Source organism: Rhagoletis pomonella, unplaced genomic scaffold, assembly GCF_013731165.1.
Source record: "Rhagoletis pomonella isolate Grant_MI unplaced genomic scaffold, Rhpom_1.0 Rhpom_scaffold_00004, whole genome shotgun sequence".
In the NCBI taxonomy this organism is placed as follows: domain Eukaryota; kingdom Metazoa; phylum Arthropoda; class Insecta; order Diptera; family Tephritidae; genus Rhagoletis; species Rhagoletis pomonella.
Window position 1 is genome coordinate 42,100,071 of NW_023458558.1, and position 20,083 is coordinate 42,120,153.

Here is a 20,083-nt window from a genome sequence, read left to right on the forward strand (position 1 = left end):
TTTTTTTTCAAAAAGTACCATAAATGGCTTAGAAAGTGTTGGCAATCCTAAATATTGTATACAAACATAAATACACAATATACACGCAAAACGCTTGTTAATTCCTTAATTTTTCGCTCTTTTAAATTCATGTACTTAAGCATTTTGTTGTTATCGATTTTGGCAAAAAATATAATCGGAAAATTAGGGCTGTGCGATTAATTGATTACTCAAAATTTTAATTAATCATAAAGTAAATAACTCAGTTATTCGATTAATTAGAAGTTATGATTACTCAAAAGTTCAGTTACTCGAGTAATCAAGATTTTTGATTAACCAAAAACAAAAATAGTTGAGTAATTTGCTTTATGGTTAATCAACATTTCGAGTAAAATGAGTAATCAACATTTCAACTCTTTACATACATATGTATAAAGTAGTTAAAGTTCCTAGATACTTTTAAAAAAACGTTTCTGTTTTCAAAAATTAAAACGAAAATTTTTTTTTCATATACAAAATGTAAAAAAGAAAATAAGCATTTTCCAAAGCAAACTCTTTTAACGAGCAAAATTATTTTTTTTGAGTAATCATATTTCAAGTAACTCGATTAATCATCGTTTTGAGTAATCAAAATCTTGATTACTCGAGTAATTGATTAACTGAATAATTGATTAACCAACTTGCTCGAGTAATCGAATAATCGCACAGCCCTACGGAAAATATATGAATGAAAAAAAAACAACAAGAAGTGTTATAGCGAAATTAGAATAAGAGGATGGAATAATGGGACTAGAGCTGTGGGACGGCGCTTAACACACGGAAACTTGCGTCGACGCGATTTTTTTTAAATCCCTTTTTAGTGTTGTTCGTTTCATCTACACTCAGCAACTTTTTGCACGCTATTCTTGTTGTCAGCGGTGAATTAATAACTTAATTTCATACAACAGGTTTGTTCACATAAATAATCTCCGTTCATGTATACTCCAGTAAAAAAAAAACAATATCCAGGATCTTGCCAGTAATACAATTGCTACGAACTACTTATTACAAACTTTCGCGTAAAAAATAGAACTAATATGTATTAATTAGTTAATTAAGTTAGTCTGCGAAAATCAGCACACACAAAAATATTGACTTCACCAACATTATTTTTCCAAAAGAATCTTAATCAATAATATCTTGAGTCATATTTGGACTTAAGAACTTGAAACTTTCGTCCAATACAGTGAAATTCATTTTTGTATGCTTCACTGTAGCGCAGTTACAAAATTTAAGGAACGAGTGGTACCATGTAAAAAATGCTACTACTCCGGGCGCAATCGCAAAGGAACATGCGACTAATATCACTTGTATGTAAGTGCGCCTGGGTCACACAGTACAAGTGAAACTTACGTTACATGTATGGGTGAACCACCCTAATGTGAAAATTCACTTTCATGCAACCGAGCATATCCACACACTCACATAAATGTGTATATATGTATATGACCAAATAACTGATACGCCGTTAGTAAATACATATGAATGTCCTTTTCCGTTCAATAAATTTTCGTTAAGTTGGCTGCTTAGCGGGTAAACTTATTTCTATTAAAAAAGAGCTCGGCCACTTCTATCGAGCACTTCGAACACACCGGAAGCGATCCAGCCACTACACTACTCCTGCGTATTTCTCAAGGTAATATTGTACACCAAAAATCACAATACACATTTCACCAATTTGACTAATAAAGCCACTTTGTTATATATTGAATTAATCCGTGGTGTTTGTTTTTGATTATTTCATTTCAAAATTATGCAACTACGAGCGACGTTGCCCCAAGCGCTGCCAGTTTGATTCATATATTTTTTTTTTTTTTATAAAAGTCTAGCACTTTGCCTAATGAGCGCCACAACAATCCACATTTCAAACTTCGTACAAAAATTATGAAAATTCAACAAACTTTAACATTTTCAGCCAAAACTTTTAAACTTTTATTCAGAATTTTAGACAAATCCTGGGTATGCAGTTTTATAGCTCATTAAATTTTAGTAGGTGAAAGTGCAAATTTCAAGACGATAAATAATCGCGTTGATTTTTAATAATTTTTTTTTTGCTGACGTTGTTGTGCATTTTCTTTCATATAAAATGAGTTGTCCACTTGAAAAGTGCGCTATGTAAAATTTTTTGGATTTTTAGTTTTTGGTGCATATCAAAAATTTCTATAAAAATTCTAAATAATAATTTTAAATATTTTGGGTACAATTGTTAAAGTTTGTTGAATTTTCATAATTTTTGTACGAAGTTTGAAATATGGATTTATGTGGCATTGGTTAGGTAAAGTGCTAAACTTTTATAAAAAATATAAACATTAAATAAAAAAAAAAATAAAACATAGCCAAAACTAGTCAAAAAGTCGCTTGACTTAATCAGATGACCACAAGTGTAACTTTGTATTTTATTGATTAGTTAATATAATGTGATTATCTTAAGTTTATATTTTGATTTATAATATTGTATACCATACAACAACAAAATAAAATTAACTACATCACGTTTTTTTTCATATTCAAGAAATTATATAATCGGTCTATGGTAGCTGAAATATGAAATTTAAGCTCTAGATTATAATTTCTCAAGATACCTAGAGAATACAGCATCAATGTCGCCTCCATATTTTATTGTTGATTCCGTTCGGTCATTATTCAGGGTTAAATGACATTTGTCTTGCAAAAAACCGATGAGAGGCTGGGCTCATCACGGTGTTTTCGAGATATCCGACCGAAATTATGTAAGTGAGTATATTCTTATAATATATGGATCGTTTGTCAGAACCGGAAAAATCGGACCACTATAACATATAGCCCCCATACAACTGATTGTTTAGATATGAGATTATTCGGTATAACTCCTCCCCTTATGCAGCTAGGAACGGAAAATTTAGCACTATTTTCACGCATCATCAACATAATACTTACAGTTAAAATGACAAAGATCGGGTCACTATAACCTATAGTCTCCATACAACTGTTGTTCAGATAAGGGGTTATACTTTAAAGAAAGTCCTTAGTTTGAACGGCCAAAACCGAGCAATTTCGTGAGCTACTTTCTAAATAACCATACAAGTCTACTGCGAACATCGTCAAGATCGATGCTGTATAAGCTATAACTCCTATACCACTGATTGTTCAGATATAACTCCTTTATGTAGGCCGCTGAAACTATTAAATTGTGTTACCGCTTTACATATCACACATAATAGTACTGAAAATTTAGATTCATTTAGATCGGTGCTTTATGCGATATATATTGCGTGCCACTCATTGCTCAGATATGGTTTTTTTTTTATACTGACAGCAGTGCCCTTACTTTTTTGGAGTTCTGATCATTACGGATTAAAAAATTACAACTCCTGCTCTACTGATATTGAAAATTTGCTATGCGGAGCTGTATGCAAATGAAGTCCGCATTCCAAAAAGAAAATTCGCTCAAAATTCCAAACACAAATATTTACTAACCCATTTCAAATTAAGCCAAACAAAACCACAAAAACCACTGAATCAAATCAATACTTTCAATGTTTTCAGGAAATCCAGATTCATCAATGCTTATTTACGCAAGCTCTACACTCAAAGTTCACAAGTGCTAACGAATATCTTGCGATTTTCTACTAATGTGTATACTCTTTGCCTACACAAAAATGTATATGAATAAAAAAAACCACTAAAATCCTTTATGCTCCAAAAATTTCCATTCGCCATTCACATCGACGGAAGAAGAGGAATTTTGCGTATTTGTCTTGGCTGCGCATTAAAATCGTTTTAGCATTCGATGGCATTGATTGTTGTTGCATGGAAAACGTAAGGATAGTTGTTGCAAAACCACTTACGAACGCTAGCAGCATTCATTGATATGTACATATGTATATGATAGATATGTATGCACTTAGAATTTCGCTGGCAACCCACCTCCAACGTATATATGTAACTAAAGACTCAATCACTACCCCACCCCCTTCCACGATTTTGTGGCTTTGCTCTAATTTTACATTCAAGTATTTGCAATGCAATCAAGTCAATCCGAAAGAGTTAAATAGATGCTTGCAACGTGCCATGGCAAAAATGTAATCAACAACTAACTGAACGGGCTTAGCAGCAAGCACAGCATTCACGTCAATACAGCACAGCCTTTGTGGCACAACAATTGCAATTTTGAACAACCGACAGCAACTGCAACCACAATCACCAGAGCAGCAGCAACGACATTAACAGGCGCGTTAGCAACGGAATCAAGAAAATCAGCGAGTTAGCGGATATGGCATGCAACAGTCGCCAAAAAACACTACAAACAACGCATAACAAACTATTCATGAAGAATCGCGGTGGCAACAACAAAAGCACATCCATATGTAGGAACATGAATATGTATGTACATAGTACCTGGTATGCGAGAACTGCCGGAGCATATGTCTCCCAAATTGTGGCGACGCATCAGTAAGGAAAATTTGTGGCACAGCATGAAAGCGAAGTAAGTTGCAAGCAAAATCGGCGTAGCGACAAAAGTGTCTAGCTACAAATGGCTTTTTATTGCAATTTGCAAGTGAAGTGAAAGAGGAACGCCATGAGTTGCGGTTTAAGAAAAAACTTTTTCGGCAACATTTGGAAAATCAGAAAGTCTACAGAAATGCGGCGCTGGCAGTGTGCAGAAACCATAAACCGCAATAAAGTAAAAACTAACTGGATTTCTAAAAGTTCCAACGCCAACTTGCAGCAACAGAATGTGAAATATGCATACCACAAGTGCAACAACAGCACAAAAAAAAACAGTTGCGCATTGCAGTTTTGCTGCTGCTGCTGTTTAGTCACTGTGTAAGCATTTCAACAATTTTGTTCAAACATGAAGAAGAAGAAGAATAGAAAACAAATGAAAAGCATAGCAGGAAATTGATGTTAAATTATTCAAATAGTTTGCCCAAAATAGTCTTTGCCGCAGCAATCAACCGCAATTTCAATAAATGAAAACTACTTGCGTCTGCCCGCGTACTTGGCGATTAGTGCTTGCACACAACAACAAAATTGTTTCAACGTTTTGTTTTTTTTTCGTAATATTTTTTTGCTGTTCTGAGACATAGCAGCTGCTTGTTTTCACACATCGTTTTATGGAAATCTGTATTTTTTCGTCTCCTTTGGAATTTCTTTTACACTTTTAGCACAATGGAATTTCTTATTCACACATATATTTAACATTCCGTTGATGGTTTGTGCAACATGAGGCTAGACTGCGAGGTCAACTCAAGTATGGCCACTAGGGTGTTCTAATACTCGCCTTTTTTCCAAAACCGGTTAGCGAGTTATTCGAAAAATGGCAAATGGAAAAAAAACAGTAAACGATTTTCACTCAGGTTTCTTTTTATTTTTTGAGTAAATTTTCTGCAGTAGAAAATTTTACAGTAGTTGTTTAGATATAAAGTTAATAAAAATGTGCTCGTTCTATTTTCAATAAAAAAATTTAATTTTTTTTTACATTCTGGTGTATACACAAATATACTAGGTGAAAACCCGGTTTACGCGAATGTAAAAATCCTGTTTACTCGGTATTCGTAAAATAAAGATTTCCAAAAAAACGGTTCAAACCGGTTTGGAAAAAACTAAGTCAATCACCCTAATGTCAACCAAGCGCACGGAAATAGAATTTTATTGTTGTACAATTTAAATTTCCCGACCTTTATATTTACATACATACGCATCCGTATGTATGGATTCAGAGCTAAAAAAAGGCAGCAAGTAAAAGGTTGAGCAACTTTTAAATGGGCCATAATTATTTTAATCGCATTTTGTGATATATCAATATCCTCACGAAACGATGGGCCAAACATAGTAAAGCTGCGTCTTTGAGTTTTCTCTCTAGCGTCAGGATTTTTTTTTTAGGAATTTGTACGTGATTAATTAAATTATTTAAAAAATTCAGTGCGATGTAGAATAAAATCAAGCGCACCAAATGAAAGAGAAAATTCTGTAGAAATAAAAAAAAAACTTTTTTTGGTTTTATTTTTTTAAACTTATAAAATTAAACAAAAAACAGTTACTGCAACATTTCAGAGATAATTAAGGTTAAAATTTTAAAAGGACATGGTCAATGCGTACACGTCCGTAGGCACCAAAAAATTTAATCTGCCTTTATCTACACTCTTTTCGTATACATTTAGAAAATGAAGACGGCCAGTAAGACAATCATTTATCGATAAATTGAAAATAAACCTATACTGGAAATTTGATACTCGATGTACGAGAAATTTCAACTTCAAAATATGATTAGAAGATATTTCGTGCAGCAGCATATAAATTGCGAAAGGCACAAAAAAGAGCTGGCACTAAAAATCCAACCTGAGCACTTGTAATGATTAATTAATTTCTTAGAAATTATCAGACGTAGTGAAAGATAATGTACAACGGTGATTGAGTCGGGTTTTCTAAACCGGTTCCTCTATTTTTTTTTTAATCTTGATTTTTTGAATATCGAATAAACCTGATTTTTTTACCCAACAACCTTTTTTTTTTTAAATTAATAATAATCTTAACCTATCAATAAAAATTTCGAGTTTCAATGCTTTTTCCAGCTTACGGGAAACCATTTAATAGTTTTCAAATTATATACTAGTTATATGAGGATGAACAGTACATACATATGTCATACTTGATTGCAATAAATGAATGTTTGCCGCTTCCCCAACTCATGCTTTGCTCTTGATGTTGTGACACAAATGGAGAGCTTCACTTTTACTCCATTTCCATTTACTCGGAAAGAACACGGTAGATATATCAATAGCCACTTTCAAGCAGTTTGTTAGAGATCACACCATTCTAGAAGCGCAACTTACAGGATTATCTAATATTGCTATAGAAGGAAACGATTACGGGCCACCTATGTGACATGTAGGACCGAATCGAAAGAGTTACCAAATTGAAAATTAAATTACCAAATTTGAGAGAAAAATTAAATTACAAAATTTGAGAAATAAAGAAAAAAATTACCAAAGCAACAACGCTGCTCGAATCGTAACAGTCGTGAACGAGCAACTCGTCACGTAAAAATTCATACCGAATTACGAGACGAGCAGTACGTTCACGACTGTTATAATTCGAAATATGTATGTATGCATTTTTACGTGACGAGTTGCTCGTTCACGAATGTTCCGATTCCAGCCCAAAATTGACTTCATTAAGTCATAAAACTACCGCCAACCACATAAGCGATTCGAAACATTCACGAAACTGCAAAAATGTTAGACAGGTAACCAACGGTAGAATAAAATATCTTTGCCCACGCTAATTGAATCCTGAGTAGCGACAAAGGCAAATTCCACAACCAACCCATTCACATAGAAGTAAATTTTCTTTTCTCGGAAAATCAAATTGATTAGCGATTGGTGAATATTAAAATTGCCTTCGCAGGAAACTTTTTGTAGTTTATGTTTTTAATGAACGGAAATTACGTCAAGTGTGGCCAATACAAATTTAATATTCATACGCACATTAGATAATTGAAATACAAAAAAAAAAGGAAGGCCACCCCTGTAATTGAGAGACCAGTTGGAGAAAAACTTTGGTTAATTTTGAACTTCTAATTGGCCTCAAATTGACAAATAAGAGACAAGACCGAAATAGCTTGGACTGTTACTGCGTCAAACAAAAATAAAAAAATTGTATTTGTATTAAGTATGTATGTATGTATGTTCGGTCTAAAGACTTAAAAACCACAAAAGAAGCAAGTGATTTTGGCGCCCCGAATCTATAGTACATTAGTACATCAGTAATGAAATTTCAGATAACTACTCCTTATGTGCGATCATTGGAATGCGTATGTACAATGGTTTCGAAATCAGCTAATAAAACAAAGAAATACGCAAACGTACATAGTTATGTATTATGTATATACCCTTGTGGTCAGCTGATTAAGTTAAGTGGAATTTTGACAATTTTTGACTAAATATTTTTATTTTGTCTATTTGATGTTTAAACTTTTTATAAAAGCCTAGCCATCACATAACCAGCACCAGATAAATTCAATTTTTAAACTTCCGACAAAAATTATTCAATTCAACAAACTTTAACAATTACACCCAAAAATTATAAACTTTTTATTCAGAGTTTTTAGAAATTTTTTGAGGTATGCATTTTTCATGACGCTAGAAAGTTGCGTTGATTTTTTAATTATTTTTTTTTTGTTTGCTGAGGATGCTAGGCATTTTCTTCCATATGAAAGTAATTTGCGAGCATACTTTATTTACAGTGACTCAAACAAATGGCCACGTGTAGGTTTTTTTTTTAATATTGGTAACGTTTTTCGAGTTAATCTTTTTTTTGTATTTTTTTATAAAAATACCGTCTCAGATTTAACCAAAAACATATACATCACAAAATTTAGGAAAAAAAATAAAAAATCGCGTTGATTGTTGAGATTTTTTTTTTGAGACTGCTTTGCGATTTTTTTAATATAACAAGTGCAATTTACGAAAACTGCTGTTGAAATGCTGTTGAAATCTTGTTGCTAACGCTCTCCCGCATTTTATTTCATAAAAAAATCATGCTTATATGGAAAAAAGTGCAAAAATCCGTCACCAATAAAAAAAATCCCAAAAATCAACGGGGTTTTTTAGCCGTTTAAAAATTGCACTTCGTTGAGTGAAAATGTATGAGCTATGTATAAATCTGCATACTCAAAAACGTTTTAAAGATTCAGATAAAAAGGTTAAGATATTGATGATCCTTTGTTGAATTTTTATAAATTTTGTATAAAGGTTGAAACTGTAATTTATATGACTTTGGATAAAGAATGAACGTTATTTTTATAGAAAAATATAGAAAAAAGAATTTAGCTCGAAAAACCGCACGAAGATTTGAAAAAAAAATTCAACACGTGGTCATTTGTTTGAGTCACTGTATGTATGTATATGCACAACACCGTCAGCAAAAACAATTATTAACCCTTCTGCAGTATTTGGAATCTTCCCCTTCCTATAATGTGGAGTCATTCTGACCCAATAAAAGAATCCAGCCACTGGTACTGTTGGTTGTCGCGCTTTTGTATGAACAATTGCTTTCTATTTACGCTGCGAAATTTATGTTGTTCTTTATATTACACCAGAAACAAGCTGTTCAATTAGCCACAAACAAAAGAGGAACGTTAAAATTTTATAAACATACATTTTGCGCGCCAATTAAAACGCCAAATAGTTTGCAAGCACATTAAAGCTATTTTAATTTGCAGCTTTCGTGAATACAATTTTTTCCTACTTCCCTATGTACATATGTATGTACAAATATTTACTCACCTGCTAGTAGTACACTATTGTTATTCTTATTGTCATGATCAACTGGAATGGATGAGACGCGTTCGGCACGTAGACATGCAACCGTTGTGCCTGGTCGGCCATTTTTGCCGGATGCTGTCAGTTCGACTGTCATGTCCATGGACTTTTGCAGCACTGCATCCATGCGTATAATGCCCTCGGCCAGAGTTTTGTAGCCCAAGATGGTGCGTGATTTGTATTTTTTGCGACGTTGCAACAATATAACCAGTCTATGTGCATTTGAGCGAGAGAAGGGAGAGAAGGGTAAATTGTAGCCAATGCGATTGCTGTTGTAATGATTTATATGTATTATTATGTAGTTTTTTTTTTTAATGTATGTATATGTAAATGAACACACGTATCAAGGAAGATGTTAACATGCAAAGCAGCAATATTTTTTTTTATTAAATATTTTATTAATTTTAATATGTAAGTATGAATATGATGTTGGTTATTAGTTGGTTATTAGTACATATTAGGCATCGTTTTAAATGTTTAAGATTTTTTTGTTAATGTTTTTGGTCGATTATTAATTGTTAAGTAAATGTCAATTTTTATTGGGGCGAATTGTAGCGTTTTTTGTTTGTTTTTAATTTTTATTTATTTTATTTTTTTTTTCGAATGCAGTAGTGGTATTAGTGTAGGAGTATTGTTGCATGGTAACATTGAAGGGTGGTTTCAGTTTGCCAGTGTTGTGGTTATTGCAAGCAAGCATTGAAAAGAAATGATGAAATTTAGTTATTAACTTATAAACCACAGTTTATCATCTTTAGATAAAAATTAGGTTAAAAAGAATTTTATAAATAAAAGATATTATGGATATAAAAATGTTTTTTTGTTGTAATAAAAATCTAATAGAACATTATTTCGAAAGAATTTTTCATTTGTCCTTAAATTTCAAAATATTGAAGTTTCAAGCATTTCTGAAATTTAACGTTATATGAAAAGCGGACGTGATTTTAGTCCGATTTTAATATTTTTCAACGTTTTGCTTCTATGTGGCAAGCGCGCCCATTTTCCAAAATTTTATCATAAACGTGTTTCTTGGTAAAGAATTGTTGCAAGCATCAATTTTGAATAAATTAGCTTTAATAAATATTTACTGATTTATCGAAGATTTTGTATTACTCTAAATTACCGTTATATGAGATGTGGGCGTGGTTATTTGCCGATTTTAAAAATATTCAGCCATTTCGTATGATATACCAAGGCCAACAACTGCACCAAGTTTGGAAGAAATTGGTGCAACGGTTACCAAGATATACACATGTAACTATAAGTGGGCGTGGCTACGCCCATTTTCCAAAAATTTATAATATTCTTATTTTTCGTCTAAAACTTATTGTAATCATCAATTTTGAGTGAATAATCTTCAGTAGTTACTAAAATATCGCAGTTTTCGTATTTCTGAAAATTACCGTTATATGGGAGGTAGGCGTAGTTATTGTCCGATTTTTCCCATTTTCAATACCATCCGTCCTACATCAGAAAGAAGTCCACGTACCAAGTTTCGTTAAGATATCTCAATTTTTACTCGAGTTATCGTATGCACAGACGGATGGACGGACGGACGGACAGACAGTCACCGCTTAATCGATTTCTCTTTTCATTCTGATCATTTATGTATACATTTGTCTATATCTATCTCGATTAGTTTTGCCAGTAACAAACAAACAAAGTTATAATACCCTTGTGCACAAGTGCGCTCGGGTATAAAAATGGTTGCATTTTGAGTCGAAAAACCGGTCATATATTGGATAATTTTCAACGGATGCTCATAATCTTATGTTCGTTTAAAAACGGATGCTTGTGTTGTTCCACTATTTTTAGGAAATTTAAATTAAGTTCGTAACCATTGCCTCCCTGACTTCGGGTTAAAATTTCACCATTTACTTGTACTAAACCCATACCTAATGCCTTACCCAAAGGAAACTAGATCTTCCCATCTTTATTATTTATTTCAGACCTTGGTTGAACAAAAAACCTTTGAGCAGTCGAAGGACAAAACCTTTCGCTTTTCAACGAACATAAGATTATGAGCATCCGTTGAACACTGTACACCAGTGCGTTGACCCAACATCCCGACTTTAAGATCTTTGAGATAACTTAAGGTTTTTGGGGGTGTATTTGAAATTCAGCTAATGCCACAAAAATTTTTTGCACCTACTCTACCGCATCTACTACATACATGACATACGAAGGACATGCAACCATTTTTTTTTTTTTGTAGACCCATGTTGTTTGTAACATGTTAATGTTCATCTTATGTCATGGAGCGATACTTAACTGAACAACACGTAAAAGTGATTGAAACGTTTTTCTGCAAGCAGTCGTTCTGCAAGAAGTGCGTGTCGCGCATTGTGATCAGGCACATTTCCACCTAAAAGGATACGTTAATAAGCAAAACTACCGCATTTATGGTACTGAAAAAAACTAGGCCGAGAACCTACGATCTGACTTCTTTTTCTGGGGCTACGTGAAAAGTATGGTATACGCCTACAAGCCAGAAACGATTATAGAGCTGAGGAACGAAATTACATGGCCTTGAAACGTTATACAGCCCGAACTATGCCAAAAGTCATGCAAAATTTTAATATGCGCATCCTGTGCTCCCTCTGGCAACACTGGTGTTAATTTAACGGATATTGTGTTTCATAAATAGACGTCATAGATGAAAAAAAACATAATTGGATAAGAAACAAACATTTACACAAATTTTGTTGTGATTTATTTATAGAAGAAAATCTGCGGTCTTATAGAATCACCCTATAGGTATGGTCGAGGATAATATAAAAACAGGTTTATTATAGTTCCTGATCTATTGTTAAACTTATATTGTTTGGAATTTTCATCGGGTAAATTTGAAAATAACTCCTTCTTTTCTTGATTTCTCCAACTTTGACCGAAAAATTTCAATAAAAGTTGTGCGCTACTGGTCTTAAAGCACTTTATGCCCAATTTTGGAAGTCGCATAACAATTTTAGAAGTTAGGCAATTTAAGTAGAAAATACGGCCTCGAATTTGTATGTGTGTGCATAATGTGTAGCAAAAAATTAGTTTTCATATAATATAATTTTTGGAAAATGGGCATGGGACCGGCCACTTAAAGCGCAGTTACCCACAGACGTAAAAAAGGAAAACGTGTCAGCTGACACGATCTATCTTATGGGATCTGCGTTTTGAAGAAAACTCGTCACAGCATGACCGTGACGTTGACGTTGCTTCTTTTTCTCTCCATCAACAGCAAATTTGATATGCTTCTACGCGCTTATAACGTACGCTACAAGCCGCATCCATATAAGGTGGTTATTTCTTTTTGGTACATCAGGATGTCAAAACGCAAGGGAATAGGAGCTAATTTTCGCCATTTCGTTTCGCTGACATCCTAAAGTTACGCCATTTCGTCTTGGATGGCATTCTCCTGTACTAGTAACATCCAATCAGCTGTTCAATCAACACCACCTTGTATTGATGCGCCTTGGTACGCTACGTACACGTTCGTGCGAAACCGCGCCCTTACTTTTCGAGTGATGCGCACACAAATATACAGACAGAGAGACAAAAATTCTAAAAACTGTTGATTTGGCTTCTATTCTAATTAACTTTTCTATAATATCCAAATGTAATCGGCCTGTTACAATTTTATTATATTTATTGATTACTTCTTTTGTATAATTCCATTGTCGGAACTATGTTGGCATTTTATACAAAATTAAGTTAAAACATATATATTTTTTCATATGTTCATATATGGCAACACACAATCTTCACTGAACTTAAGTAATTATATCGACCACTTAACTTAACAAATCATATTTTTTTAAACAAAATTCATCGGACTTAAAGCACCTTTAAAATATAGCAGTGACCAACTTATTTTTTCGTACTACTGTATATCAATGACATGCCAATTGAAACACATACATACAAACATATTACAACATAACATTGCACTGGCAACCAAAAGCAACTTATCAAACTACAAACGCAGCACACGCATTCATAAATATGTATGTAGTACACACTCAGCAAATTGCCTTTAGCCACTTATGTATGCATGTAGGCCACTACTGCGTAACAATGCGTTTCTTTACTCACCTATTGCCATCGCGCTTGATAAAATGCGGATATTGCAGACTGAAGTGTAAATCTAATTCAGTTTCTGCTAATGGCATCGTAGTCGCGCCACCGCCACTGATACCTCCGCCGCCACCAATTCCGCCCACTGTCATGGACGCACCGCTGCCACTTCCGCCAATGCCAATGCCCGTGTTTCCAATATTTCCGGGCGTGCCAATTATGGCTGAACCCATTTGTGCACCACCGCTACTGCCCATTGCATTGCCAATGCCACCGCTGCTACCGATAAGTGCTGCTCCAGAGTTGCTCTGTTGTATGACACTGCCGACGCCACCGCTGCCAGTACCAGCACCACCAGCATTGTTGGAAGCGGTCGAGCCAGTTGCTGTGCCACCGGATGCGGCACTTTGCGCAAAACCACTGCTATTTATGGGTATCTCGTGTGAACGCAATGTACGCTTGGAGCTCTGCATCTTGACGGCCAATGTTAGTGACGTCATATCTCCCGGTAATGGAGTCAGTATGGATAGGCGCGTTATTGTCAACGAGCAAAGTCTGCAAATAAATAAGGAGAGAAAAAGACAAAGAAGTGTAGATTTAATAAAAAGTTCACGAGAGAATTATTAAATTTAATTTAATTCAATGGTGATAATGGAAATGATATACATACGACTAATCGGTAGGGATTTATTAATGACACTGCTGGCGTAAATAGTGAAAAGTGCATGTACATGTACATAAATATGTGCGTAAGTAGATAAAGTACAAAACGGACATGACCTTAATTTTAAATATTATTTATAAATATCATAAAGACTGGACATAAGTTTATGGTAAAAAAAAACATTGAAAAAAACGTATAATTGAAAGAGTGGGCCTCATTTTTATTATTTTAAAAATTGCATATAATCTTTTGATAATTTAAAAAGAAGACATACATATTCGGCCCTTTAAACAATGGATATAAATTTTTTATAGTTTAAAAATCTAATAAAATTTTAATTACTTTTTTTTTTTTTTAATCACCGCTAGTTTGACTACAGCCGATCAATAACCGTATATCTGTTAAATAAACCAAACCCATAAATGTCTATGCATACCGTCACTCATTTTAAGACACCCATGTAACGAGGAGACGAAAGTGCATAGGCGCCGTCAGACATTTACAGTTAATTAAGTCCTTTTCAGATTTTCAATGCCTCCAGGGTTCGAATTTTGTGATTTCGGTGGAATATGGCAGACGTTAAGACCTAAATAATGCTGCTTATTTGGGAAATATGTTTTAACAATAGGGCTTCGAGACTATAGAACTTGCCGCAGCTACTTTTTAAAAAAAGCCAAGAGACTGTATTCCATTTGATTTGAGAATACCCAGGTATTATCTTTCCCAACACATGAACAAAATCTATTTTTATAAGGAAGAATATGCGCAACACCCTTGATAAAAAAAATCTAAATAAATAGAATAAATGGAATCAAATTCTGAGACCTAGTACAAGCAAGACGTCCTCTATCTACGTTCTGTTGAACACGATGGGGCGATTTGATGCTTCAAGAAAACTGAATCAACATTGAGATAAGTATCCCTGCAAAAGGGCAGGGCAGGGAGGGGCATCCTTCTGTGAGGCTTACGATGTGAAATAAAACATAAATAGTAAAATAAATTTTTTATAACCAATACAACTGCGGCAATTTTAGTATTTTTTTTTTCCAAAATTTTATTCTATTCAAAAATTCACAATTTCTACAAGAATTTAATCAGCGGAGAATTTCTTACCTACTTTTATACTTCCAATACTTAGTATTTACACTAATAATCTTCTTAGGTTTTGTTCCAGATACTTATTATACATACTTTCCGTGATATGTATCCTCCCGTTTTGGTACTAAAAAGGCGATTCGATGGAAAAAATTTGCTTTTCACACTTCATTACATGCTTAATAAACCCCGTAAACAGAGATTTGATTCTTTTTAACATACTTCCGTAAAACACTATACAATTTAAGCCTTTTTCCCGTCGCTAGAGTGGCGTTAAACCCTTAAAAGGATATGTATGCTTTTTTTGGACTAAAAGGGATGTAACATTTAAATATCCGCTGTGCATCAATTATTGACAAGCTTATAATACCCTTGTATACAAGTGTGCTTGAATTTAAAAATGTAGTTCGCAACACAAATATGAAGGTAGTTTGGGTTTTCCTGCCGCCAGTCAAAAAGCACTCACACATTGCTGTAATCTATTTAAAATCAAATCGTGTGGAAATTGTAAAAATCGCAAATGTATTTGCGACTTTACGATGCGGAAAAGAGAGATAAAATAAAAAATTTGTACTTTAACTACAAATGTAAAATGCGATGGAAATCAATAAAATTGGCAAAACACGATGTTTTTGTAATTAGCAATATTTTTTTCCCCCAATGTACTTGTGCATTTTTCTCACATACATACATACACTTGTGGACGGCTTAAAAAATTAAAAAAATTACGAAAAATTATTTGCTCAGCTATAATGCAATTTATTTCGTAATTGTAAATTGATGCAAAGCAACACGAAAGTGAAACTTTGGAGCGATAGTGCGTACGACATTTGCCCCACGTATACCAGCAATTTCAGTATGTAATATTAGTTGGAAAAGCAACGGCAACGGTATGATTGCCAACAAGTCATTAAGTTGGTCAATATGTGATATAGATGGCGAAATTTAAATGTGACCTGGTGTAAATTATTAGCGGCTGACTGCCGACGATTATGGAAAATCTAATTCACTTTCTATATTTGCAAGCACAGCACAATGCATGAGAGCGAAATGCAATATGCGTACGTACATACATAGTTCAAAGCAGGCGGACACGTCTGCGCCAAAATATGGATGAATAATAAAAAATAGATATTGCAATTGGCTGGCAGCACCATTTTACGAGCGTTGAAGGCAATTGCATCTTTGAGATATGTATAGTTTTTGTTCGATTTTATATCCAGCCTTTTAGGGACCAGCCTTTTTTTTTTTAATGTAAATACAATACAAATTCATAGCATATCGATGGCTGAGTGGAAGATCGACCTATCTCAGCAGCCAGTTCGAAAACGCTCTATCTCAAAAAACTATTCAAGAACGCCCTATTTCAAAACTCGTTTCAAAAACGCCCTATCTCAGCTGTCGATTCAAAAACGCCCTATATCAGCATATTTTCAATACATTTTGAAGTGAGATAGGGCGTTTTTGAACCGAATTTTTAGATGGGGTGTTTTTCAATTAAATTCTGAAGTAGGGCGTTCTTGAAAAGTTTTTTGAGATAGAGCGTTTTCGAACTGGCTGCCGAGATAGGTCGATCTTTCACTCAGCCATCGATATGATCAGGAATCATTAGTACCAAACAAAAATACATAACTATAGAAGCCATAAAAAGATTAACATCATCGAAGCAGAAAATACCCAGGTTCCATCCCCACTCCATCCAAGCAATGTCTAAAAAAAAATTCCTTTTTGCTATTAAATTTTTCATATCTTTTTTTATGTTATATGACATAATTATTATAATAATGTTTAAATTTTTAAAGTTTAATTTTATTTAAAAATTAATAATAATAATAATAATAATAATAATAGATTGGCTCTTACACATATGTTAGTGTTTGGCCGAGCTTCTCCTCTGGTTTGTGGCGGGCGCCTTGATGTTGTCACACAAAGCGCAGGGACCTAAAGTTTTATGCCCGACTCCGAACGGTAACGGTGACTGTATTTTTGAGACAAGCTGTTTTTCATGGCAGAAATATACTCGGAGGTTTGCCATTACCTGACGAGGGGCGACCGCTATTAGAATAAAAAACTTATTTTTATTATTTTCGACGTTTGTTGAACCGGGCTTGAACCTTTGGAGTGGTAGCGCGCTCTGCTAAACACTACACCACAGCGGCCGCATAATTTTTTTTTTTTTAGATTTTTTTTCCTGATGATGTGGCGCATTTTCTCCATATAAGGAATGCGTGATAGGTGTTTTTGTATGGGAAAAAATTCCGAAGAGCGGCACTTGAAATTGGGTGAACTAAAAAACTGCATACACAAAAAAAAATCTAAAAAAAAAATATGTTTAAAAGTTGAAAATGTTGGTTAAAATTTGTCGAATTTTCCTAACTTTTGTACAAACTTGGAGACATTTTATATGCCATTTGATGCAGAATGAAAAATGGGCGCGTTCAGAAGTCGTAGCTGTTGGGTAACCGTTGATTATTTGTCTTAAAAACGCACAGTTGAGTAGTTCCACTCAGTTCAACAGTTGGCAACTTTCCGCCATTTTTTCCAGCGGCAAATTTTTACGCTACCTGAACTCAACGTGTTGGCCTTTCCCTAAACAGCTGATCGAAAAGTCTGACGCCGCTTATATTAAATTTAACGCCGCTTTGTTAGGTGGCAGTTGCAAAAATATTTATTCAATTTTATATTACTATGTGATAAAGTAACTAAAATATTTTGTAATAATACTACGCTTCTAAATATATGTTTCTAAGATATTTGCTATCAAATTATACTGTTTAGTTCATTATAACATTGAACGATTTTTTCAAGATGGCGGTAGCTCAGCGTTAAATTTTAAATACTATCGGCGTAACTCTCTCTCTTTGTTGCAATTTCATTTGTTTACATTTATCAGCATATTCATCAAGCCGTTTCTAAGACGTAATTGTTGGGTTCAACAGTTGCCAGCAGTTTCGTAGCAGATGAGCTAAACAGCTACGTGTTATGAACGCGCCCAATATTTCTATTAAAAATTAACGAAACATTGCAAGAAGCAGTGAGACTGCAGAAAACTTTATGAGGGTGCTGACCTATCAGTTTTCTTGGTACAAACACCTGACTATGGTCGGCATAGGTGAATGGTTTAGGGGAAGACGAGGTGAAACACTTTTTTCCACAACAAGCAACATTCGATGTACATATGTATGTATATTTTTACACTAATTTATTTATAATCGTTAGTCAGTAAGTCATAAAGAATATAATAAGTGCTGCATCATCACGATTTACTGCAAATTGCGTCAACGAATGTACATATAAGCTAATGACCTCTGTCATCGTTACAACACATTTTTAGCAGACGCTTGGAGACATTAGTACATAGAAAGGCGATTATTACCAACAAAGTAGAAAAAATAGCATATAAATAATGTATTCAATACGTAAAATGTTTGTGGAAATGAAAAGTCACAAAATGCGCTTACCACATTAAAAACAAGTAATTTGTAAGCAAAAAACAAAACCGACTTCAATTCTCATAAAAAAATTTAAGAGTACCGTTAATTTCTTCATGATCCAATGATCGGATCCAAATCAGATTAGTATGGGAGCACCTCTGAGACAAAACCTTTCCGATGCAAAACGAATTTTCGAAATAGGTTGACGTGGTCGGCAGATATGCGGTAATATACATAAAACAATATTCCGACGAATTGATAACCTCCTCCTTTTTTTTGAAGTCGGTTAACATGGGCTTTATTTCCTAAAAAAAAGCCCGCGGGCGTTATTGCCTTTTCGAAAAAGAAATTTAGCCCGCGGGCTTTATTGCCTTTTGCCGGTGGGCATTATTTCCCTTTCGATATGGCAATAACGCCCGGCAGCCTTCATAAAAACATAAAAGTAAATACAAAGATAAATCTAAAGAAAAATATGAGGATGAGAATACTGATAAAATTAAAGATGAAGATAGAGGAAGAAAGATTAAAATAAAGGTAATTATAGAGAAAAGGATATAGAAGAGACTCCAGCTGGCTACTATTTCGGGGTTTTAGAGATTTTCGGAATTCCCGGGACTTATCGATACAATAATCGATATTTTATCGGGTTTGTTATTGATATTTTTTGTCGGTTTTGTTAACGAAATTTTTATCGATACTGTTATTGATTTTGCTATCGATATTTTCGGAACTTATCGATATAATAAACGATATTTTTATCGGTTTTGTTATCGATATTTTAATCGATTTTGTTATCGATATTTTATCCATATTTTTATCGATCTTGTTATCGATTTTGTTTTCAATTTTGCTATCGATTTTATTATCGATTTTGTTATCTAAATTTTTATCGATGTTGCTATCGATATTATTATCGCTTTTGTTATCGATATTTTTTTCTTAGTGTGTGCTTTCGTTTTTGACTTTGATGTGCTCTTAACCATACCACGTATTCCACATTTAAATTTAGCGGCTGTGTCTCCGATACAACCTGCAGACCAAGACGAAGGCGCTGGACTGTTCCTTTTTTAGCAGCTCAAAACCTGCACTTCATTATACTAGAATTAAATAGGCTACAAAACTGCATACCATTTTTTTTTAAGATTCTGATTGAAATTTGGATGACAGTTTTCGAAACTTTTATAATTCTTGCACTAAGTTTGGAATCTGAATTTATGTGGCGTTTTTTGTATAACCAGGTAGATTTTTATAAAACGATAATAAACATTAAATAAGAAAAAGACAAACAGCCAAAACTGATCAAAATATCGCACTCCTATTATTTTGTGGACAATTGTAGAGTGTATACAGTTATGTATTAACACTCTAATCGCCAAAAAAAAATAACTAATAAGTAATTAAAATTTGGGTCTTTAAGCATTTCGGGTTCGATTCGTTAATCTTTTTTTTAAAGGGCCAGAATTTCCAGGACTTCCGCTTAAGCTTCCTTAAAGGGTAAAATTTAT

General features: G+C 33.9%; 1 protein-coding gene across 3 annotated transcripts in view; it reads right to left on the reverse strand.

The window, feature by feature from the left end:
• Positions 1-20,083, reverse strand: part of LOC118737574 (phosphofurin acidic cluster sorting protein 2) — a 153,554-nt gene that overhangs the window by 37,875 nt on the left and 95,596 nt on the right. For 2 of the 3 annotated variants that reach the window (XM_036468156.1, XM_036468157.1), the window contains exons 3-4: positions 13,404-13,940; positions 9,288-9,592 (exon numbers count right to left, since the gene is read on the reverse strand). In XM_036468156.1, the coding sequence (XP_036324049.1) occupies positions 9,288-9,592; positions 13,404-13,940 (842 nt within the window). The remainder of the gene's footprint in view (positions 1-9,287; positions 9,593-13,403; positions 13,941-20,083) is intronic. The other variant, XM_036468158.1, reaches the window with a different exon arrangement.